Genomic DNA, 26,299 nt, shown 5'->3' on the forward strand with positions numbered 1-26,299 from the left:
ACTGATAGGTTCTTGATTAGTAAAGGATGCAGGGAAAAGGCAGGAGAATAGGGTTGAGAGGGAAAAATAGGTCAGCTATGATCGAATGACGGAGCAGACTCAATGGGCCGAGTGTCTTAATTCAGCTCCCATGTCTTATAACCTTCTGAAGCACAATTGCTGGGTTGGATGTGAGGTGCTTGTGAGGTGTTTTCAAAGCAAGTTATGCTCCAGATTGTTGAGGAGGAAGAAGGGCTGATATTTGAAAAGATGAGCAACCATTGAACGAGACTTGATTTTTAATTCCACAGATTACCTTCAGAACTGAATGAGCGTCTGCTGGGTGATGACAGTCTTCTGTCACCCACCTTGTAAAACCAACCTAACTACAAAACGACGACTGGACCTTTCCTGGTTAATGGAAGGAAATTTGAGATCAAAGTGGTCAAGTTTAAATAACATCTATTTTTTCTTCGACCGTCCTCATAATCGCAAGAACTGATGATAACAGAGTTGTTAATTAATCATAGGAACCAACTGCTATCAATTGCCTGAATCAGAATCAGACACGAGGCAAGCGAAGACCATCAGAAACTAGAAGCTTTAGCAACCAATGGTCTAATGTCCTTTCTTCCTTCCCAACAACCTATATTTATGCTATGAGCCAAATCACCGTCACCCTGTATTGTAAAAAAAAAAACTATAACTGAAAAATGTTTGATTTCCATTTGAATGAATCAATACCAATTGCTTCCATTCTCTGCATAGGGAGTCTACTCCATTGATACAACTCTTGTTTGATTAAAATATCAGAACTCTGTACGTACCACACCTTATCCAACAGAAGGAGACAACATTTGAAAGGACTGGTACCAATGAGGTAGAGTTAACTCTAAATTCTGCAGATGAACAGTTCAAGGCCTGGAATGTTAACGGCTTCTCTCTTCACAGATGCTGCTTTACCAGCCGAGTATTTCCAGCATTTTCTGTTTTTATGAGGCGAGGAAGCCTGGAATCTTGCCAGCTTAGACACAATTAAACACCAATAGGGAATATAAGTTTTCTCAAAAGGAAATCAATCGGCTTAAAAGCAATTCTGAAAAACTTGCTACATAGTATTATTTAAATTTATTTTCTGTTGTCATTCTATAAATTGTTTTTGCAATTTGTCTGTGGCAACTCCCCCCCCCTTAACATTTTGGAAAGTAATCGCTGTTGGTAGATGAAGTAGTTCAAAACTCAGAAACTTAACGATATTAACTGTTCTTCTACCACTTTTATCTAGGAGGAGTGTATCAGCAGTGTCACAGTAACTGGCCAGACAGCGCTTTCTTAATCCTCCACAGTAATAAGCATAAAGCAGCACGTACAAGTGATTTTTGTCTAGATTTCAGCACCCCCTCTTCCAGTTCACCCTATCTCTCTACACCTTTCCTATCCATGTATCTGTCCAAATGATTTTAAAATGTTGTTATTGCACCTTCTCAACTACTTCCTTTAGCAATTATCCACCACCTTATGCGTGAAATCTTTTCCCTGTCACCTTAAACCTGCACCCTCCAGTTCTTGATTCTCCTACCCTGCGAAAAAGACTGTGCATTTACCCAGTCTATTTCTTTCATTACTTTATACTATATAAGATCGCCTCTCAGCCTCCGGCACAACGAGGAATAAAACCCTAGCCTGCAAAACATTTCCCCAATTGCTCAGGCCTTTGAGCCCTGGCAACATCCTCGAAAATCTACTCTGCACTGTTTCTATCTTAGTGGCAAATTTCCTACAGCAGGGTGACTAAAACTGAACATGATATTCCAAGTGTGGCCTCACCAAGATTTTGCACAACCGTAAGGTAACATCACAAATTCTATACTCAATTTCCTGATTGATGAAGGCTAATGTGCCAAACGCCTTTTCACCACCATATCTATGTGTAACGAAAGTGTGAAGACACTTGAACAATAAGATTTCTCTTGAGCAGAACATTGTTTCAGCTTTTATACAGCTCAAAAATACACACATCAAAGGAAAAGAACGCTTTTAAAAAAAATGTTCTTGAGCATCGGTGTTCTCAAGAGCATAGGCAGCACCATGACACGACGGAGAGCTGCTGCCAAACAGTGCCAGAGACCCAGATTCGATTCTGATCACAGATGATTTCACCTTGTCCACAGCCAACAATGGACCATTGTGGACTCCATCTTTCCATGGTCATCAGTGCTGACTCTGATTTGTTCTTTTCATACCTTCATTCATTTGTTCTTTTCTCCTTTTCATACCTCTCATTTCCCTCTGCCTTTCAGTCTCGACCCGAAACGTCACCTACTCCTTTTCTCCAAAGATGCTGTGTTACTACAGCATTTTGTATCTACCTCCAATTAATAGTTGTCCAGAGCAGCGCAAATAAATGCAGGAGCTCACTGTGTGGACCAACACTCCAAGTTCAGTCTTTCAGCAAGACAGAGATTGGGACTATAACCGAATAGAAGGTACTTCAGTAAACAATCCTTCAAAGAGCATAGTTATTTTTCTGGGTAATCTTTTTACACTGACAATTTTCCATTTTAGAATAGGAACATTTTGTATTTTTTATTATCGATCAAAGATCATTTGTAAATGTTCGTGATTTGCTGATTTGGATTGGTCTATTTTAGTCTTAAGGATTTACACACATACAAATATTAACCCACTTAACTGATGCTGAATGACCCCCTTTAAAAAAAAGGTAATATATAATTTGCGAAGATATTTCATATTTTTCATCATCTTTCACTATCTCCCTTGCAACTGAGCAGCAGTCCCAGACACTTGCTCATATCAGCTGCATGAGCACAGCCTGGATCTGGGTGAATTCCTTCAATCAACTCTTCTGAGCCACATGCCACTTTGTCAAACAAGCTGACTGAAATCAGAAACTCAGTATGTGCTTCGAAGCCACATCACCATACACTGGAAGCCATATCAGAGGAGACCTTCAACAGAAGCCAACAAGATCAAAGCCAACGATAAACCTCACAATTAAAACAACTCTGGACGGCACGGACGGGAAATGGTTTCCATCATTTCACCCGCACTCATCAAAAGCACATGAGTGTTAATCCCATAAATCCATGACATATTACGCAAGAAATACAAATTTTCATTGAGAATAGTCTAAACATAAAATATGGCTTGAGCCTATGATGGAGACAACATTACAGAGTTATTAATACAAAACGGAATTAGAAGTGAAGATCCCTGAATAGGCACTTCACGAATGACCTTCTCCCTCCAGTTATCTGACAAATTGTTTAATAATACATCGATTATGTGGTGTAAGTGAACAGTTTCATTTCTTGTGAATATTGAATTCATTGAGGCAGTAGATTGAGTCGTCCATCACTGTTCATTCCTTAAGGTCAGGTGTTCAATATTTGATAAATGATGTCTAAAGTGGTTGCAAAGTGCAAGGTGCTGCAACCATCTACCTCAGAAACAAGAGGCATCAGTCTGACTGTGAGCTTTCGATAAAATATGATGGATGCATGACATTTTATTTTGTTCCCATCCTTCTCTTTACTGCAAAATAATGTCCCCATCCCCTCTCCTCCTTCCCTCAAATTTAACTGATGAATGAAGCCAATATCCAGCCAAGATGGATTTAGTTCCATCAATCTGTTTGATCCATTGAAGACAATGCAGCCAACTCCTATCCTGTTCTCACTTGACACTGCGTACTTCCTACCGTGGGATGGGGGAGGGGGGGGTCACAGAGAGCGACCAGGAATAGAAACTTTGCTGATTTGTTCCTCCTCATCCTGCAGGAACTTGGCAAACTGTTGCACGTCCATCAAGTCAACAGAGACCAAGAACTTAGAGATGAAACAAGGAACTGCTGATGCAAATTTACAAAAAAAAAAGACACAAGATGCTAGAGTAACTCTGCAGGTCAGGCAGCATCATCACTGGAAAACATGGACCTGTGACGTTTCAGGTCGGGACCCTTCACACCAAGAACTTGCTTTACCGAATGGGTCACTACAAAGCAAATTATGTAGTTATATGATTTAGATGATGGGATTAAAGTAACACTAGCAAATTTGCAGATGACAAAGCTGGGCGGCAGTGTGAACTGCGAAGAGGATGCTAGGAGGTTGCAGGCTGACTTGGACAGGTTGAGTGAGTGAGCAGATGCTGTATAATGCAGATAAAGGTGAGGTCATCCACTTAAGCAGCACGAACAAGGAGGCAGATTATTATCTCAATGGTCTCAATCATTATGAAAATGGGAAGTGCTACGAGACCTGGGTATCCTTGTACACCAGTCACTGAAAGTAAACATGCAGGTACAGCAGGCAGTGAAGAAAGCTAATGGCACGTTGGCCTTCATAACTAGAGAATTTGAGTATCGGAGTAGTGAGGTCCTTCTGCAGTTGTACAGGGCCCTGGTGTGACCATATCTGGAGAATTGTGTGCAGTTTTGTTCTCCTAATTTGAAGAAGGACATCCTTGCTATTGAGGCAGTGCAGCGTAGGTTCACGAGGTTAATCCCCGGGATGGCGGGACTGTCATATGAGGAAAGATTGGAAAGACTGGGCTTGTATTCACTGGAATTTAGAAGGATGAGAGGATATCTTATAGAAACATAAAATTATAAAAGGACTGGACAAGCAATGCAAGAAAAATGTTCCCAATAATGGGGGAGTCCAGAACCAGGGGCCACAGTCTAAGAATAAAGGGGATGCCATTTAAAACTGAGATGAGAAAAAACGTTTTCACCCACAGAGTTGTGTATTTGTGGAATTCTCTGCCACAGAAGGCAGTGGAGGCTAATTCACTGAATGAATTCAAAAGAGAGTTTGATAGAGCTCTAGGGACTAGCGGAATCAAGGGATATGGGGAGAAGGTAGGCACGGGTTACTGATTTTGGATGATCACAATGAATGGCGGTGCAAGTTCGAAGGGCCAAATGGCCTCCTCCTGCACCTATTTTCTAAGTTTCTATGTAGAGTGGGAACAAATGAGAATTAGTTAGAGAATGAATTGCTGTGATTACATGGCAGAGGAGGATTACCAGAATGCTGCCTGAATTGCAGGGTTTCAGCTACAGGGAGATGTTGAATAGACTTGGGGCATTTTCTCTGGAACGTTGGAGGTAGAGGGGAGACTTGATAGAAGTATATAAAATTATGAGAGGCACTGATAGGGTAGACAGTCAGAATCTTTTTCCCAGGGTGGAAATGTTCAACACTAGACGGCATAACTATAAGGTAAGTTTAAAGGAGATGTGCAGGGCAAGTTTTTTTTTAACACAGGGGTTGGTGGGGGCTTGGAACACATTTCTGGGGTGGTGGTGGAAGCAGATACGAAAGTGGCGTTAAGAAGCTTTTAGGCACATGGAAGTGCAGGGAATAGAGTGTTATGGATCATGTGCAGGCAGATGAGATCAGTTCAGCTAGGCATCATGTTTGGCATCAATATAGTCGGTTGAAGGGCCTGTTTCAGTGCTGTACTGTTCTATGATCCATGTATGTTCTATGTTAATAATGTAAGGGATGACATATCATCCATTCAGTATTAATTTTGCTGACCCGACTGATTGCAGTATTTCAGATCTGCTAAATTATGACCATAAGACATAGGAACTGCTCAGGTGAAACTATCTTTCTTTGAAATTGATCATTTATCCATTTATGGTTTAGAAATTACAGTTACTCTTTTCATTAAAATTTTCCTTGTAAAATTAGGGTACAAATCTCATTTGTATATCCTTCTCTCCAGAAGAATCCTGCTGAGTTACTCCAGCATTTTGTGTCTACCTTCTTATCTTTTGATAAGTCCGCCAGTCTTTTCACAGACATTACCCTTTCTTAGCTGAGGAATCACATAGCCATCCTGATGAGACACAACGAGTGAAAGACAATCAAAAGCTCGAGTCAAGACATGGGGACTTTGGCAGTATACCTACGACAGTGGCGTCTAAAGCTGAGCAAAGGCAAAACAGCATTCCATCTAAACAACAAGGAAGCTAAGCAAGAGTTAGCTGTCTTCGTTAACAATGGGCGCTTGGACTTCCAACAAACACCCACTTACCTTGGTGTAAAGCTGGACAGATCGCTTACATTTCGTCAACACCCAACAAGGTCATGGCATGTAGCGGCCTCATCCGACGCCTGGCAGGAACAAGTTGGGGAGCCAGTCCATCAACTCTTTGCACTTCTGCCTTAGCTCTTGTGTATGCCTCAGCTGAGTACTGCGCACCCGTATGGAGCAGCAGTAGACATACTAGCCTGGTAGACACAAGCCTGAACAGCATCTTGCAAACCATCACTGGGTGCCTTCAACCTACTCCAGTCGAGCAGCTCCCTATACTTGCAGGCATTCCGCCTGCAGGGATCCGAAGGCAAGCAGCAACTCTGGCACTATCTCATCATGCCATGGACCCAGATAACCTCCTCCATCAGGCTATCAGCAGAGAGCAGAGGCCACCCCGACTAAAGTCCTGTCACCCCTTTGCTCCATATGGAAAACAACTCCTAGCATCCATCCAGCCAACTGAGACAAAAGCACACTGGATAGCCACCAAGTGGTCACAGGAGTAGAAGGCAACCTCCATTACACCTCTCCATTACACAGCTACATCTCTTCACCAGATAAAAGCTGTCCAGGGTCTGACCTCCCCAGAGGTGCATGGGTGAAGCTTAACAGACTCCGTACAGGAGTTTTCCGTTTCAATGCCAGCATGTGGAGATGGGGACTCCGCCAGAGCCCAGCCTGCGAATGCGGAGCAGAACAACAGGCAGCCAACCATGTCATCTCTGGATGCCCACTCTACCCCCCACTAAATGGAGCTTTGGGCCTGGCAGACATTGACGCAGAGACAACAACCTAGCTGCTCAACACCCGGCTTGAGATCTAACTATTCCTTTGGTTTATGTTTCACTCGCAAGAAGAAGACATAGCTGTCTGAAGAAGGGTTTCGGCAAACGTTGCCTATTTCCTTCGCTCCATAGCTGCTGCACCCGCTGAGTTTCTCCAGCTTTTCTGTGTAACCTCCCATAGATCCATGCCTACTCAATATAGCAGCAATTGAGAACTTGCTGCAAGGAGGATGGTGTGATGCCAGAGCAATAAGATAACATTCCCCGTATTCTGTTGAATATAATATCATAAACTCAAATGCTATTCCTCAGTGTTTATAAACATTCAACTTTGTAAAGTTACCAAGCCCTTGGACTGAAATGCAATTGGAAATGCATTGCGGTCAAAACATTAAAACTAACCTAGGTACTTGCAATTAGCATTGCAACATGTACAAAGTTGAAACAATTAGTGCAATGGATTTAGAAGCTGTAAATTTCTAGAATTTAAACACAAACCAAGTTTTTCCCTAAATCCAGAGAATCCATTTCTTTCACTTATTTATGTGATAGGTTTTAATTGTTAAAGCTGTTGATTATTCAAATTGTCAAAGAATCTTTGGCCAGGCCATTTTTTTGATCCTAGCAAAAGGAATAACTTTGAAGTTTGTCAAAGTTTACTTATTATGTACGTAACAACCATTACATAGCAATAACAATTCTTGTTCCAATCTTTCAACAGGAAAGGCTTTTATGCCCATCACCAACAACAAAATATAAATATCAATTACAATGAAATCTACTCTTTTTCCAACTTCATACCCATATAAAGCTGGATTCAAATTGACTAGATCAGAAAGCCTTGAAGCTAGCCCTAAAAGCAGTTTAACATCCTGGGTCCAGGTGCTACAGGAGACAGAGGTGGGAGTAAAAGAGGTCCGGCTGTTGCTTTATTGAGTAAAGAGAATGTCATGGCAGTAGTCAAGATGACATTACTGATGGTTCATCCAGTGAGGCTATATGAATGAAGATGAGAAATAAAAAGTGAATGATGAACTTTGTTGGGACTGTACTTTATAAGAGCTAATGTATCAGGAAATTGCAGGCAGTGCAAGACTAATACAATTGTCATGGCAGGGGTTTTTATCTTTCCCCAATATTGACTGTTATAGTGCCAAGGCCTTAGACAGGGTGAAATTTGTCAAATGTGTTCAGGAAGGTTTCCTCAGATGATATGTGGAGGGCCCAACAACGGAGAGGGCAAAGCTTGATCTGCTCTTCGGAAATTGGGACGGGCAAGTGACTGCAGTGTCTGTGAGTAAACCTTTTGGGATCAGCAAACATTGTTAAAATTCTGAATTGGGGAAAGGCCAACTTTGATGGAATAAGTCAAAAACTTGCTAAAGTTGATTGGAGTAGGTTGTTTGAGGGCAAAGAAACATCTGGAAAGTGGGATGCTTTTAAATGTGCGATGACAAGAGTTCAGGGCATACATGTGATGGATTGGCCACTAATTTACATACAATGTAACAAACATATACAAAGTGCTGGGGGAACTCAGCAAGTCAAACACCATCAGTGGAGGGAACGGGGAGACTACGTTTCGGGTCGTCACACCTTCTTCAGATAAGGCGCTTATTGTGAACGGTCCAACTAGTCAATGAGAGAGATTGAGTCTGCAGTTGGAGAACACAGCTCACTCCAAAGTTGAACTCACCCAAAAATATCTCCAGTCGGCAATCACGCCGCTGTACAAGTTTGTAGGTGGAAATCTATGAACCGCTAATGATCAAGAGAAACTTTCACCCCACGCCGATGACAACCAACACTCCGACCTTGCCCAGCACACGGCTCTCCATAGCAATGGACGGGGTTGTTGTGAATATTTGGTTAGGATCGGTTCTCACAGTGACATTGACTTTAACCGAGCAGCGGGAGTTTGCCGGGGGCGCGGCTCGCCCCCTCACACAATGACTGAGTCCCGGTCAGTAATGTCACGGGCGGCGGCTCATGGAGACCGCTCCATCATTCCTCCCGTTCGCCTGCCTTGCACGCACACCACCGCACGGTAACCGGAGCGAGCGGACTGCAGCACCCCTCACCTCCCGCCTGACGTTCAGAAGCGCGTAAAAGTCATCGTTGCTAATCTCCTCGTCCACCAAGGCCGCCGCCATTGTCACCTTTCACCCCGTTGCGGGGCACGCCGGCCTCGAGCGCGGCCGCCACGACAACGAGCCGCCGCCGCCTGCCGGCCGGAGGACCAAATACTACGATCCAAGCGCGCTGACGCGGGCCTGGCATCACAGAGAGGCCTTGACCGGATGACAGTAGCAGGTTTGGTTAGTCAACAACACACAATTACCCAACAACTTGCTGTTTCCACATTTTAAATGACTAACCAACCAATCCCCGTGTACTGAAGAAGGATTTTGGCCCGAAACGTTGCCTATTTCTTTCGCTTCTGCACCCGCTGAGTTTCTCCAGCATTTTTGTGTACCTTCGATTTTCCAGCATCTGCAGTTCCTTCTTAAACAATCCACGTGTACTGATACTCTCCTCCGCCTAGCGGAGCTGGTCCTTGCCCTCAACAACTTTTCGTTTGATTCCTCCCATTTCCTCCAAATACAAGGCGTAGCTATGAACACGTGCATGGGCCCCAGCTTTGCCTGCCTCTTGTTTAAGAGGGAACTGCAGATGCTGGAGAATCGAAGGTTACACAAAAATGCTGGAGAAACTCAGCGGGTGCAGCAGCATCTATGGTCTGAAGAAGGGTTTCGGCCCGAAACGTTGCCTATTTCCTTCGCTCCATAGATGCTGCTGCACCCGCTGAGTTTCTCCAGCATTTTTGTGTAACCTTTGCCTGCCTCTTTGTAGGGTATGTCGAACAGTCTTTGTTCGAGACGTACCAGGACCCCATCCCCAAACTCTACCTCCGCTACATCGACGACTGTATTGGTGCTCCCTCCTGCACCCATACACAACTCACTGACTTCATCCATTTCACCACTAACTTCCATCCGGCAATCAAATACACCTGGACCGTTTCCAACATTTCCCTACCATTTCTAGACCTCGCCATCTCCATCGCAGGTGATAGACTACTGACCGACATCCACTATAAACCGACTGACTCCCATGGCTATCTGGACTACACTTCTTCCCACCCTGCTTCCTGTAAGGACTCCATCCCCTACTCCCAATTCCTCCGTCTACGCCGCATCTGCACCCAGGATGAGGTGTTCCACACCATGGCATCGGAGATTACCTCATTCTTCAGGGAACGGGGGTTCCCCTCTTCTACTATAGATGAGGCTCTCACCAGGGTCTCTTCTATACCCCGTAACTCTGCTCTCACTCCCCATCCCCCCACTCGTAACAAGGGCAGAGACCCCCTTGTTCTCACCTTCCACCTTACCAGCCATCACATACAACAAATAATACTCTGACATTTTCGCCAACTCCAACAGGATCCCACCACTGGCCACATCTTCTCATCTCCCCTGTCTGCTTTCCGCAGAGAACGCTTCCTCCGTAACTCCCTGGTCAAATTGTACCTTCCCACCAAAACCACCCCTCACCTGGCAGTTTCCCATTGCAACCGCATGAAATGCTACACTTGTCGCTTTACCTCCCCCCCTTGACTCCATTCAAGGACCCAAGCAGTCTTTCTAGGTGCGGCAGAGGTTCACCTGTACCTCCTTCAACCTCATCTATTGCATCCGCTGCTCTAGTTGTCAGCTGCTCTACATCGGTGAGACCAAGCGTAGGCTTGGCGATTGCTTCACCCAACACCTCTGCTCGGTTTGCATTAACCTACCTGATCTCCCGGTGGCTCAGCAAGTCAACTCCCCCTCTTATTCCGAATCCGACCTTTCTGTCCTGGGCCTCCTCCATGGCCAGAGTGAGGACCACCGTAAATTGGAGGAGCAGCACCTCATATTTCGCTTGGGCAGTTTACACCCCAGCGGTATGAACATTGACTTCTCTAATTTCAGGTAATCTCCTCCCCTTTTCTGCTCTCCCTCAGCCCATTGTCTCCACCTCTTCCTTTCTTCTTCCCACCCCCCCCCCCCCCCTCCCACCCTCACATCAGTCAGAAGAAGGGTCTCGTCCCAAAACATTTCCTTCGCTCCATAGATGCTGCCTCACCCGCTGGGTTTCTCCAGCATTTTTGTCTACCTTTGATTTCCTATACGGTAGGCCACCAGCATAATCAAGGACTAACCGCACCCTGGCCACTCCCGCTTCTCTCCTCTCCCGACTGGCAAAAGGTACAAAAATGTGAAAATGCACACCTCCAGATTCAGGGACAGTTTCTTCCCAGCTGTTATCAGGCAACTGAAGTACTGAACCATCCTACCATAACCAGAGAGCAGTGCTGAACCATTATCTACCACATTGGAGCCCCTCGGACTATCTTTGATCGTTCATTACTGGCTTTATATTGCACTAAACATTATTAACATTATTCCCTTTATCATGTATATTTAAACTGAATGGCTCAATTGTCACAGACGTGTTGTCTTTCCACTGACTGGTTAGCATACAACAAAAGCGTTTAACTGTACCTCACTACATGTGACCATAAACTAAACTGGATATCGACCCTTTAGTATGTTGAGAAACAGAGATAAACAAAGCCATAGAGGTATTTATAGAGGGTTGAGGCTTTATGCTGGTGGATAGATATGAAGAAGAGCTTTAGTAAGTCAGTGAAACTCAATTGAAATTTCGTTCAGGACAGATAAATGACATTGTATGGTGTTTACAATAGATGGAGGTTGATGTGTTGCCAGAAGAATATGAAGACTAACATTGGATAACATAGAATTGTGTACGGTGATCATTCGTCGATGAGGACTCGGTGGGCCAAACGGCCTATTTCCCCACTGCATCTCTAAATGAATAAAATCCAGGGTTATCAAGAGTCAAGGTGTGTTTAATTGGCAATGGAACAATGACATTCTTACTTGCTGTAGTTTAATAGGCCCATGCATGCAATGGCACACAGATAAATATATAATATGAGGTGGAGCGCGTCTCCAACTACAAATTCCTCGGGGTACACATCTCGGAGGATCTGTCCTGGTCCCTCAATACCACCAAACTGATCAAAAAGGCGCAGCAGCGCCTTTATTTCCTGAGGAGGCTCAAGAAAGCTCACCTGTCCCCCCAGATCCTGACCAACTTTTACCGCTGTGCTATCGAAAGCATCCTGACCACCTGCTTCACGGTATGGTACAGCAGTTGCACCGCAGCGGATAGGAAGGCACTATAACGGGTGGTGAAAACCGCTCAGCACATCATCGGTGCCCCGCTCCCTGCCATGGATGCCCTCCACCGAAAACGGTGTCTGAGACGGGCCAGGAAGATCATCAAGGACCCCTCTCACCCTAACCATGGACTGTTTGCCCTCCTCCCATCAGGGAGGCGGTACAGGACCCTCAGGTCTCGAACTAGCAGGATGAGGAACAGCTTTTTCAACAACACACGTACATTGCTGAACTCGGAGTCCCGTCGCTAGATATCTTTGGTCTCTCCATCCACATTGTTAACCAGTACTCTTCTTACTCTAATGTATGCTTGTTCTGTATTTTTTTTAAATTCCTATCTTGAACCATGACTATGACCAGACGCTAAACTGCATTTCGTTGTACCTATACTTGTATCTGTGCAATGACAATAAAGTTGAATTGAATTGAATTGAACTGAATAATCGATAATATAATAAATCAATAACCTGTAATTAATTAATAATTATGTTCAGCACAGACATTGTGGGCCAAAGATCTGTTCCTGTGTTGAACCTTTCTATGTTCTCTGTATTACTAGTATTACCGTGTTAGTGCAAAACTGAACTCCATTGTGCAACCAAAGAGAGGGTCCATGGTTGCTCTGGTTAGTGTTCAAGAGCCTAATGGTTGCGGGGAAGAAGCTGGAGAACCTGGAGGTCACGATTTTTACGCCGGCACCTTCTTCCCATGGTAGCAGGACATGGCCAGGTTGATATTTGACAATATTGGCTGTCATTTTGAGGCAGTACGTCCTGTAGATCTCCTCTGTTGGTGGGGAGGTCAGTAACTGTAATGGACCGGGCAATGTCTACCATTCTCTGTGGTCTCCTTCATTCCTTGACATTCAAGTTACCGAACCAGGCTGTGGCACAGGCCGTGATGTCAGTATGTTCTCTACCATACACCTGAAGACGTTCTGGAGTATTTGTCGACATTCAGAATCTCCTCAACTCTGAAAGTATGGTGTACTTTTTTGGTCGCCCAATTATAGGAAGGATGTCAACAAAATAGAGAGAGTACAGAGGAGATTTACTAGAATGTTGCCTGGGTTTCAACAACTAAGTTACAGAGATAGGTTGAATAAGTTAGGTCTTTATTCTCTGGAGCGCAGAAGGTTAAGGGGGGACCTGATAGAGGTCTTTAAAATGATGAGAGGGATAGAAAGAGTTGATGTGGACAAGCTTTTCCCTTTGAGAATAGGGAAGATTCAAACAGAGGACATGACTTCAGAATTAAGGGACAGAAGTTTAGGGGTAATATGAGGGGGAACTTCTTTACGCAGAGAGTGGTGGCGGTGTGGAATGAGCTCCCAGTGGAAGTGGTGGAGGCAGGTTCATTGGTATCATTTAAAAATAAATTGGATAGGCATATGGATGAGAAGGGAATGGAGGGTTATGGTATGAGTGCAGGCAGGTGGGACTAAGGGGAAAAAAAAATGTTCGGCATGGACTTGTAGGGCCGAGATGGCCTGTTTCCGTGCTGTAATTGTTATATGATTATATGATTATATATATGGTTGAAGACTAACTGAAGGGAGATGCAGGTGTGAAGGGAAATGCTGGCTAATATTGCAAAATGTGTGGTCCAAGCTATAATAATTCAACTGAGACTAAAGAACCAATTTAGGACTGGTTTGTTGAGAATATATTGATGAGAACAAATGAGAGTAAACACAAGGCATTCTTTTATTGGAAATACCGTTGTGACTCATGGGAAAAAATGAAAGTGCTGAAGATGAAGGTCGACCAAAAACTCAAGACTTAAAAAACAGACAATGGCTGTAAAGAGAGCAAGAGAGTCAGCCAATGGCCACCGACCATAATGCATGTTGATTTTTCAGCACTGTCAAGATCATTTACCAAATAAATGTTCAAAACTGGATCCTGCTGTTAACTAAAAACACAGCTCAAGAAGAAAAATGAAGCAATCAACGACCACTGGAAGGAGTCCTCGCCCAGGACCTTGCCTTTCATTTTAATGTCCTTGACTTTATATTTTTAGTGCATTACCCACTACTTTTCAGAACCATAGTTTCTGAACTACGACAAGAGATAGTTGGAACCGACCAACAAGAAGCTGTGTAATAGTTGAAAAACGCCTAAACTTTGAAACACACTAAATCTCTGATGAAATACTTATGAAATGAATTCAATACTTCATTTCAGTTCTGTTGATGAAACCTTTTGCCCAGGTTGCAATGCCAGATCTGTCAATCAAGAAGCACAATGACCACCACCAATATGTACATTGTGTTTTTATAACGAGAGAAAAACCTTCAATGCTTCAATGCCGTAAACTGAGACGTTTTCAGACTGTCCTCAAAAATGTATTAACATTCTCCATTACTCTTCTAAGACATGGAAGCCCTGACACTTTGCAGTATTTTGGTTGGTGGTGCTTGAGCATGTGCACATCAGAGACCAAGTTCCAAGCTATCATTATTGTCTATGAAACAATGGACCTTGCATGTCAGCATTCGCACTCCCTCCCACATCTAACTCCAACCAAAATTAAAATGCATGACGGGACCCTGGACAGCATGGATTATTTTCCATGCTTGAGCAACCTCTCAACGAAGGGTGGTGTTGATGATGAAATCCAGCACTGCCTCCTGTTCAATAAAGTCCCCAGTCACTTGAGGGGAAGTATTTTGAGGACCAAGACCTTGTGGTTTTGATTGAATGTTCAGGAATATTATAGCTGGAGTTTATTGGGCATTGGGTACATTGAATTATTTGGGAGGGTTTTGTTGAATGCATGAGAATGCACAGATTTCAAACAATTCTCTCCCCAAACTTGTTCATCTGAATGACCCTTCAGAATCTTACCGTTGAATCCCTGCCTTTAGCACCTTCCCAATTGTTCTACTTTTGGCAACCTTCTCTTCTGTTGCCCAAGCACAAAATGTTAGAATTCCCTTTTTAAACCACATCTCTCCGCTAAAATTATAAAAGGACTGTACAAGTTCTATGCATGAAAAATGGTCCCAATGTTGGGCGAGTCCAGAACCAGGGGCCACAGTCTTAGAATAAAGGGGAGGAGGCCCTTTAAGACTGAGGTGAGAAAAACCGTTTTCACCCAGAGAGTTGTGAATTTGTGGAATTTCCTGCCACAGAGAACAGTGGAGGCCAAATCACTGGATGGATTTAAGAGAGAGTTAGATAGAACTCTAGGGGCTAGTGGAATCAAGAGATATGGGGAGAAGGCAGGCACGGGTTATTGATTGGGGACGATCAGCCATGATCACAATAAATGGCGGTGCTGGCTCGAAGGGCCGAATGGCCTCCTCCTGCACCTAGTTTCTATGCTTTTGAATGCTCCTTAAAACACTACTTCTTTATCCAGGCTATCAATCACTGGTCTTTCTACTCAATTATTTTTTTCAACAGTGTTCCTTCAAGTGTTTATTGTTTAGTTTAGAGATACAGCCATTGACCACTCGTTCACACTAAATCTATATTATCCCATTTTCTCATCCACTCCCTCCACGCTTGGAGCAATTTTGCAGAGGCCAATTATCCTCGTAATCCACACATCTTTGGGGTGTAGGAGGAAACCGAATCACCTGGAGAAAATCCACACGGTCGCAGGAAGAATCTGCAAACTCTGCCCAGGCAGGACCTGAGGTTAGGATTGAACCCAGGTCTCTGGCTTTGAGGCAGCAGCTCTACCAGCCACTGTATCACTACTGCCTTTGTGTTGAAAATGCTGCATAAATGCAACTTGTTTTTTTACATTGGTGGCTGTTGTAAGGCGATCTCATTGCATGATGTGCAAAAAGGAATTGTCTGATGCTGTTATAAAAAATCGAGGATGTATTAAACTATCATGTTATGTAAAAAGTTATACATAGAAAATGACAAGCCATCGACAGAGCAGTAAAAAGGTATATTGAGATCTCTCAGAAGGGACATGGAGTTTAATGTCATTCAGCAACCCTGAAATCTCATGATCTTTTATAACAAAGTCATCACTTTTTAATGACTGACTGGAGGTTGGTGGGGCTGGATTAATGCAAGTCATGTAACTGTTCTATAAATTACATTCGTCAGCAGGTCCCAGACTAACAACTTACAAAAAAAAATGCTTTGGCATGTGTCCCTGGGAATTTAACATTCTGAGAGAAAACCATCAGATAAAATGAATAATGACAAGTGCTATGATCTGTTGAAAAAAGTTAATATTTTTAGCTTTCTACTTTGTGCATTTTGTCGTTACCAAGGTAAAAGATATCTGCAGTTAGGAATGGTGCATTTTCATTTGGGATTCCTAGCATCCAAATGAAGATTAGGCACACGACTAGCACAGATGAGATTAGTGTTACCAGCCTTCCATTATTTGTCAAGAGAGAGAGGAAAAGCAATGTTGTGAGATATCACTGCTCCTAAATTACCTACCAGCCACCAGTTAATTCTCCATTCCCCTCTGTCTGAGCAGTCTGTCTGTGGCCTCCTGCACCGTTTCATCAAGGCTCGATATAAACTTGAGGAATAGCACTCCTTCTGTCTGAGCACATGGTAACCTTCGGGGCTCCTGCACAAGGGTTTCGAGCCAAAACGTTGCCTATTTCCTTCGCTCCATAGATGCTGCTGCTCCAGCTGAGTTTCTCCAGCACTTTTGTCTACCCTCAGGTCCTATGAACGTTAGCTCTCTCACTTTAAAGCTGTGCTCTCTGGTCCTTGACATTTTCACCTTTTGACTGTCTAATTCTGTCCAAAACCCATTGTCTTTCCAACGGATGGAGCTACACATCACTGAATGTGCAGTGATGTGTAGCGGTGTAACTGCCTTACAGCAAATACAGCACCGGAGACCTGGGTTCGATCCCGACTACAGATACTGTCTGTATGGAGTTTGTACGTTCGCCCCGCGACCTGCGTGGGTTTTCTCTGAGATCTTCGGTTTCCTCCCACTCTCCAAAGACGCATAGGTTTGTTGGTTAATTGGCTTGGTAAATGTTTAAAAAAGAAATTGCCCCTAGTGGGTGTAGGATAGTGTTAATGTGCGGGGATTGCTGGAGCCGGTGGTCCGAAGGGCCTGTTTCCGTGCTGTATCTCTAAACTAAACTAAACTAAACTAAACCAGCATACTCTATACTCCATGGTGATATCTGATGGATACTCTGAAGTCCGGCAGCACTGCCACAATGATGTGGCATTTGGAGGACAACAGTTTAAGGACTTCTTGTCCATTGCAGCACACTAAGGGGCTGTAATCCACGTAAAACTCTGTGGGCTGTTGGTTTGTGGAATGTGTGCAAAGGAAAATTGATGTTGTGCTGATGTAATGGAAATAGAATGATATGCCTTGGACCGAAAATGGGGACATATGAATGTTATATACTCATCGGCAAATTTTATAAATAATGTTTTTTAAAATGTGTAAATTCCAAGAATAACTCACTTCCACCCACCAAGGCTTTTTGAAGCCTGAACTGATAAAGCTCTCATTCTGCTACACTAACTGCTATGTTGGTTATTTTTGGTCAAATTCTTCGTACAATAACAACTAGTTTTGAATCTGAGGATTTTTTATGTTTTTGTATATTTCATAACTGGGAAAAAGAAAGGTTGCTTGGGTCATCTTTAACTGACAGTGCTTCGCAGTCCATAAATTACATTTGAAATATAATCAATCTTGTTACTTCGGCAAGTTTGGAATAGCAATATCAACAGAAGTAATGACAAATGGCTTGAGAATTCATTTTGATGGTGTTTGTTCATGAGTAAATTGGGACTTTTCTGTGCTGTGGACATGTTCAACTGAAGTTACTCAGACCAAGATTCTTGTAACCAGTAGGTAGTCCCTTGATGGGGATTTAATTTGAGTCCGGATCCCAGAATTGAAAGATCAAAGCCTATTGCTCTACTACTACTTCTCTACTACTGCTGTCTCTGGAACTGTTCAGCTACAATGCTGAAAACTATATTCTGCATTCTGCATCTTTCCCTTTACTCTACCTATTATACTTGAGTTTGGCTTCTTAGTATTTATTTATACTATTATCTGATTTGATTGGATAGCATGCAAAACAAAGCTTTTCACGGTGCCTTGGTAGACGTGACAATAATAGATCATCATACAACTGTACAGGACAACTGAAACATACTGTATATATTCAGCAAACAAGTATTATACATTTCTCTATGAAAGCTAGCTGGAGCCATATTTTCTGACATATTTCTGCGCCTCGCTTGTTTTTTATTTTGTTATTTTATTCCAGGTGCATGCATTTCCTAATTGATCATGATAATGTGGGTAAGTGCAGTGAAAACTCATTTTAGGTTATAATTGTTGTTCTTTGTCTCGCTAGTTATCATTAGTCACGCTTAAAATATTTCCGGCATAACATTGCTTTTTCACTCCCAGAACACTTACTTGCCTTTGAGTTGGTTTCATGGTGTCAATATATCTCCAGTACCAATTCCAAGAGACTATACTTTATGAATTTTGGCAATGAATACTGGCAGGCAATTTGGACTGTAGGTAACTTTGAAGACAAACTGAACTGAAAGTGCACTCACCAATTCTCAGCGATAGTTGCTGGATCGTGATTGGGCATGGCAGCGAAAGCCAACTGAAGCTAAGTGCAGCACAGAATCAATCTGGGGTTTTGCTTATCTTGACGGCTCTGTTTTATTTTGCAATCGTTTTTACTGTAGATTTCTTCAAATAAATTAACTTTTATATTGCTGCATAGTTTAGAGATTCTATTTTGTGTGTATTGCCCACATGTGTATGTTGAAAATTGATTATACACTTAATAGAAGTTTGCTGTGTTGACATCTCCTTGGCCATCAGCCCAGTTGCATAGTTACTCCATCCTGAGGTGATTCCAGAGTTGTTTCAACTGAGCCATAAGATTGTAGCTGGTAGACACGACATGGAATCCTGACTTTTGGATTGTTTCCAGACTGTTAACCCTTGTCTCACAGGTGGTCTAGTGAACTTTAGAATCTGTCAGAACCATTTAGCTAGGTTTGACTTCTGCTTAAATCTACTGGCCGCAGGAAAGAGCCAAGCACCTTGCTTGAGCAGAGCATTTCTGAATCCGAAACATAAATTGAAATCCCAGCTGAACACACATTCTCCTGCTCTTGCATTTTTCTGATTTATTTCTGTTCTTCTATTGTTGTTTTTTCCTTTAATTGCCAACAACCTACCTCTAGAATAACATCAGCCCCACTCTGACCTTCCGTACTTCAAATCTAACCTTTGTTGAAACATGCAAATGTCAGATATAGTCTACCTTCTGAGTGAAAAGGTTGCCCTGAGATCCCTCTTACATATCTCGTCTCTCACTTAATCTAACGCCCTCTATTGTTGGAATTCTCCACCATGGGAAAAAGATTGGGAGCGTTTTCTTTATCCATGCTCCAGATGATCTTCAATAAGATTACCCCTCAGCCCCCTACGCACCAAAGGAAATTTGTTCCAGCCTATTCAATCTCTGCCTGCAATGCAAACCCACAATTCTGGGTAAATATCCTGGTGAATCTCGACTGCACCCTTTCAAACTTAATAACATCCTGCACTTGGGCGACCCGAAATGAACATAATATTCCAAATGTGGTCTTGCAAATGACTTGCATTATGATGACCCAACTTTCGTACTCAACAACGAATAAAGACAAGAAAGACAAATGCCTTCTTCACCTCCTTGTCCTGGGGATTTAACCACCTTAATGCGCTTTAAAACTGCAAACCTCTTTGGTAATTTGTACATGATCAAAGATATCACAATTCATGTGCCTCAATTCTTTAACTTCCATGATCTTCTCCTCAGTAAATATTAATTTAATATCTGCCCCATCTCTTGTAATTCTATATAAAGATTGCTATACTGATCTTTAAGGAGACCTATTATTTCCCTTACTACCCTTTAGTCTTAATATACCAAGACAACTTCCTTGGATTTTCCTTTATCTAGCCTGCCAGCTCCATTTCATGTCCTCTTTCTGCCCACCTGCATTCCTTCTTAAGTATGCTCCCACACAAACTTGCTGAAGGCCGACTGCCTTAAACCTGACATATGCCTCATTTTCCCCTACTATAGCCTCGACCTCTCTTATCAATTAGGGTTCTTTAAACTTGCCAGCCTCACCCGACACCCTAACAAGAACGTGCTGCACCTGTACTCTTGCAATTTCATTTTTAAAAGCCTTCCACTAGCCAGCCATTCTCTTACCTGCAAACAGTCTCACTCAAATTAACCTCCGCAAGTTTCTGCCTAATGCCTCCAAAATCAGCCTTGCCCAATTTATGACCTCAACCCATGGGCCAGTCTTATAAAATCTTTATCACTAACTTAAAATAATTTAATTATTGTGTGGAGCTGTAGAAGATTTTTAAGGTCTTCAATGAATATTACAGCAGAGAAGGTCATGGGAGCTAAGGAATCATGGAAAATTAATAGTGATGTCTTGGAAGATATCCACAATTCAAAGGAGTAGCTGCTGGAGGTCTTAAGGCATATTAAGATGAATAAATCCCAGGGGACTGACCAAATATATCCTAGAATATTGTGTGAGCTGAGGAAAAAAATCACAGGGGCCACGGGTGAGGTGCAAATCTGCAGGGTGGCTAATGTTGTGACTTTATTTAAAAAGAGCTGCAAAAGGACAAGCCTGGGAACGACAGGCCGGTGAACCGAACATCAGTTACTGGATGGAATACTGAGGGACAGGATCTATCAGCATTTGGAAAGGCAAGGACTGATTAGGGATGGTCAGCAAGACTGTGTGCATGGGGAATCACATCTCACAAATGTGATTGAGATTTTTGAAGAGGTGATCAAGAGGGCTGTTTGGTGGACATTGTCTACATGGACTTGAGCAAGGCCTTTGACAAAATCATGCATGGGTAGGTTAGTCTTACATGTTAGATCACATGGGATCTAGTGTGAGCTAGCCAATTGGATACAAAATTGGCCTGGTGGAAGAAGTCAGAGTGTGGTAGTTATTTAGGTTGGAATCTTGCTGACCCCTGATGTAGTGGAACCGCTGTGGAATGGATTATCAAAGATTACGATAGGATCCTGATAACTGGGGAAGTAGGTCAGAGAATGGCAGATTAAATTTAACTTGGTCAAGGGAAAGGTGTTGCACTTTGGTAAGTTAAGCTAGGGCAGAACTTGCACAGTTAATGACAGGGCCATGGGAAGTGCGGTACAGCAGGTGGACCTAGGGTTGCAGGTACACAGTTCCCTGAAGAGAAATTACAGGCAAACAGAGTGGAGAAGAAGGTGTTTAATACACCTACCTTCATTGGTCAGGGCATTGAGTGTGGAGTTGTGACATCATGTTACAACTGCACAAACTGGTATTGAGACAGGACGTGGAATATTGTTTGCAGTCCTGGTTGCCCAGCTATAAGAAGGATGCCATTAAGATGGAAGGGGTGCATAAATGATTTACAAGGATATTACCAGGATTTGAGGACTTTATTATTAGAAGCTGGATAGGCTGGGACTCTTCCCTGGAGTGGGTTTATAGACCATATAACATAATGAAGGGCATAGAACAGGTGAATGCTCAGTCTTTTTCCCAGAGGAGGGGAGTCTAAAGCATGAAAGCATCAGTTTAAGGTGAGAAGGGAAATAAACAAAATGAACCTTAGGGGCAGCAGCATTTTCACACTGAGTGTAGTAGGTATATGGAACGAGCTGCAGACGAGGCTGTGGGGGCAGGTACAATCACAATATTTAAAAGACATTTAGATAGGTACGTGGATAGGAAGAATTTAGAAGGATAAGAGGCCAATGCACGGGACAAGCTCATGTAGAGAACTTGGTCAAATGGATGAGTTGAGCTGGAGGGTCTGTATCTGTGCTGTTTGACTCTATGACTCAGTAACTGCATAATGAAATATCTGTGGTCAGCAAGATCATTTAGGACTTCACTGCATTTCCCACAATGTCATGCCTGTATTTATTTTGTCAAGTCTACCTCCCATTTCTGAGTGCTTTTGAAAGATAGAATCAGTACCATTTTGTATCACATCTCTGTTCATTAAGGATTCAAAGAGAAGGAGTCAAGGGGACATGCACTAAACAGTTCAAAATTAATAAACCAAAGCTCCATCTGTCAGTTCATCTGTACATTAAAAATTCCAGGACAGTCCTGCAAAAAGAGGTGTTATCTTGTAGTCTGAACCAATATTCCTCCCTTTAGCCACAACATCAGCAATTTTTTTTTGCTCTCTCTTGATTTAGGTTTCTGCCGCCTTGGCCAAAATGTGGAAATTTCCTTTTCTCTTTCACTTCGTTAAATTCCCTTTTCAACTAATATCTGTGGCCAAATCTTTGATCACCATGCTACTGACTCCCTAAATTCCTTACATTAAAGATTGCACGATAACTATGTCGCAGAAGACTTTTGGATCTTTTGTTACATTACAAACACTAAATAAATGCAAGTTTATCATGTCCACCAAAGCTAGTTAACCATTTCATTTCTGTTTGTGGGACCTTGTACATGAATAGAATGCCATGGTTGCCTGCAAAATTTGTGAATTAATCCATCGGTGATTAGGATTTCCAATGGATAATAATAATAATACATTTTATTTTCGGGCGCCTTTCAAATCTCAAGGTCACCTTACAAAGATTAAACAGAAGAGAAAAAAAAACATATAGTCGGAGAAAAATAAATAATAAGGACATCATCAATACACAAATTAAAGATAGAAATCGCTCCAAAGACACAAAATCAAAAAAACCAAAAAAAACACAATGTGAAGAGAGAGCAGCGGCAGCTAAAGCACGCCAGCGTCCACTCTCTCTTCCGACAGCCATCTTGGACATAGACTAACCAAGTACCTTACACACAGAAAAATCATCCCCCCACAGTGGTTACCACTGTGGGGGAAGGCACAAAAGTCCAGTCCCCAACCCCAGTTCTCCCAAAAGTCAGGCCTATTAAGGCCACCGCTGTTGCCTCAACGGAGGCTCGATGTTCCTGGCCGTTCTAGCCGGGTGGTCTTACCCCGGCGTTGGGAAAGTTCTCACAGCGGCTGGGCCACCTGGAACGGCCGCTTCCTAGCAGGGGATTGTCGGCTTCGGAAGCCGACAAGGACGCACCGAGTTGGGGCTCCCAGGCTCCCGATGTTAATGTCGGCGCCGCCCGCTCCGCTCCGCAGACCCGCAGCCCGGAGGTGTTGCTCTCGGCGGTCCAGCTCACCGGAGCTCCAGCGCGTCGATCCAGCGCAGCAACCCAGGCAAGGCATCGCCCACTCCGCTCCGCGATGGCGCTCCAGCGCTGTGCCGCCACCGAAGCCGAGGTGCTGGGCGGTCCCCACCTGGAAACGGCGCTCCAAGCCCGCTGGTAGGCCACGAGGACGGGTCGACGGGCAGCCCAGAGAAAAAGCTGCCTCACCGACCAGGTAGGGACCTAGAAGTAAGGTTACCTCCTTCCCCCCACAATAAGAAGTCCATTTTCTCCGAAAAAACGACGAACAAAACTAACTAAAAACTGAAAAAAAAAAGAATTAAACGGACGGCTGCTGGTTAGCAGCCGTTCCCCAAGATGGCTCGTCCTCCTCCTCCTCAAAGGATGACACCAAGCTCCTTTCCTAACCTGTCATCTGGTTGTTTTGGAGTAAATTCTCCTGGATTTTACGCCTGCTTGATGGCCTTGGTTGCTAAGAGTGGAAGTATCCTTTGTTCACATCCCCTGATAAGCACGACGTTATAAAAGAAAGTCGGATTCATTAAAAGATGAGCCAAGTAGATCTTTAGGGGAAAATAAATGTGCTGTGCTGAAAGTGTTGAAAAATTAATCACAGCAGGATGTCTTGATATCGGAGAGAACATGTAGAGCTCAAGAAAACTGTAGGTTTACTGAATAAAAGTCTAATTTACAGTCTACAGGAGGATGTGGCGTTCTATACTTCCTTGGGTAGTTCCCACATAAACAATTTCCAAGGTTCTTGGATTCCCTCCTGAATTTTCTTTGGGGGGATTACAGAGCTGCTGGTATTTGAGAATCTGCCCTTGTCTAACATATTAGCTGGTAGAATGCAAATCCCTAAGGAAGCTGCAGAATGAAGGAGTTCATCTCCAACATGAATATGCCAAAATAACTTTACGTGAATGACACTTAAAAAGGATGGTAAGTATATGTAACATGTTTATCCAACATATTTTATTATTCCCGTAATATATACTGAAGAGACCTTATATTGCCTATTTTCTCATTGTACTGAGATGCAATTGTTATATTGGTATGTTGTAGCTCTAGTAAAAGAGGGAATCTTGATCTGCTCTCCTGATGACCCAGGCTAAGGTACTGCTCCTTCTACATTGCTAACCTCTGTACCACACACGTGAATGAAAGCAGAATATGAGTCTTACTGTTGATGCAATCTCTCCTTGGGAAGGCTGCTACGGGGAGGGGCTGGTTGTCCACCTTTTGCAGAGTATGGATTTATGATGAGGGTCTGGAGAATGAAGCAAGGGTCCTTATCACGGTTCATCCCGAGCAGCTTCATAATCAAGGACACTCTAATTTACATATTCCCAGGGATACATTTGGAGACTGACATCAGGTGCATATGGAACATAGAAACATAGAAACATAGAAAATAGGTGCAGGAGTAGGTCATTCGGCCCTTTGAGCCTGCACCGCCATTCAATATGACCATGGCTGATCATCCAACTCAGTATCCTGTACCTGCCTTCTCTCCATACCCCCTGATCCCTTTAGCCACAAGGGCCACATCTAACTCCCTCTTAAATATAGCCAACGAACTGGCCTCAACTACCTTCTGTCGCAGAGAATTCCAGAGATTCACCACTCTCTGTGTGAAAAATGTTTTCCTCATCTCGGTCCTAAAAGATTTCCCCCTTATCCATAAACTGTAACCCCTTGTTCTGGACTTCCCCAACATTGGAAACAATTTTCCTGCATCTAGCCTGTCCAACCCCTTAAGAATTTTGTAAGTTTCTATAAGATCCCCCCTCAATCTTCTAAATTCTAGTGAGTACAAACCGAGATCATCAACTCTTTGGTCTGCTGAAACTTGTTGTCCTCCCTGCACAATGAAATATCCATCAGGGAATGTTGCCGACTCACCCATTCCAGAATGCAGGAATACATATTGAGGGGCTCATGCTGGACTAACTGGAAAGTGTACAGAGAAGATTTACGAGGATTTTGCCAGGACTAGAGGGTCTGAGCTATTGGGAGAGGTTGAGTAGGCTGGGACTCTATTCCACAGAGAGCAGGAGGATGAGGACTTATAGAGGAGTATAAGATCATGAGAGGAATAGATCAGCTAGATGCACACAGTCTCTTGCCCAGAGTAGGTGAATCGAGGACTGAGGTTTAAGGTGAAGGGGAAAAGATTTAATAGGAATCTGAGGGGTAATTTTTTTCACACAAAAGGAAGGTGGATGTATGGAACAAGCTGCCAGATAAGGTAGTTGAGGCAGGGACTATCCCAAAGTTTAAGAAACAGTTAGGTACATGGATAGGACAGGTTTGGAGGTATATGGACCAAACGCAGGCAGGTGGGACGAGTGTAGCTGGAACATGTTGGCCAGTGTGGGCAAGTTTGGTCAGAGGGCCTATTTCCACACTGTATCACTCTATGACTCACTGAAACCTGGTGCAGCCAAAGCCAAGGCTATGTAGAGGAGGATCTCAGTCTGGGGTCCTTCCGCTGCTGGACATTGAGGGGCAGAGTCTGGAGGGTCAAACTTCAAATAAGGAAGAGCGATATCACCCCAGGGGGCAACATTTGTGTCAAGGGTATTTTGTATAAAAACATAAGCAAACACTACTGAGTTTGACACTATTGAATGTACTGAGTACGTATGAAGAATTTTTGCACAGTTTCTGTTTTGTATATATTTTTATTCTGAATAAAGTTTATTTTTGGAAAACAAAACTCAAGAGGAGATCATTGCGGAATGAAATCATGATGTTTGCACATGTATACGTTCCAATAGGACTCGCCTCTTTCCTCAGAGATTAAATGTAGTTTCTCAAACAATATCCTAGCCGAGTTCAACAAATTAAAACTAAATCTGATATCGAAGTTATACTTTGAGCCATTGGGTGATACATTCTAATAGGTTTGTGCCCACTATTTTTTATCCTGCCTGTTCACTGTGTTTTGACCATTCTGGGTCTCCATTGTCATTGCTGCCAGTATATTGAATGGCATGTTGATTTATCAGGACCCTCT

The 26,299-nt window shown here is 43.2% G+C and overlaps 1 protein-coding gene across 1 annotated transcript in view; it reads right to left on the bottom strand.

The window, feature by feature from the left end:
• LOC129711601 (dnaJ homolog subfamily C member 11) overlaps positions 1–9,072 on the bottom strand; it is a 36,424-nt gene extending 27,352 nt beyond the window's left edge. Inside the window, exon 1 of the mRNA XM_055659352.1 lies at positions 8,918–9,072. Within this exon, the coding sequence (XP_055515327.1) occupies positions 8,918–8,989 (72 nt within the window). The 5' untranslated portion in view covers positions 8,990–9,072. The remainder of the gene's footprint in view (positions 1–8,917) is intronic.
• Between the last annotated feature and the right edge of the window lie 17,227 nt (positions 9,073–26,299).

The sequence above is a fragment of the Leucoraja erinacea genome, chromosome 30, assembly GCF_028641065.1.
Source record: "Leucoraja erinacea ecotype New England chromosome 30, Leri_hhj_1, whole genome shotgun sequence".
Taxonomy (NCBI): Eukaryota; Metazoa; Chordata; class Chondrichthyes; order Rajiformes; family Rajidae; genus Leucoraja; species Leucoraja erinaceus.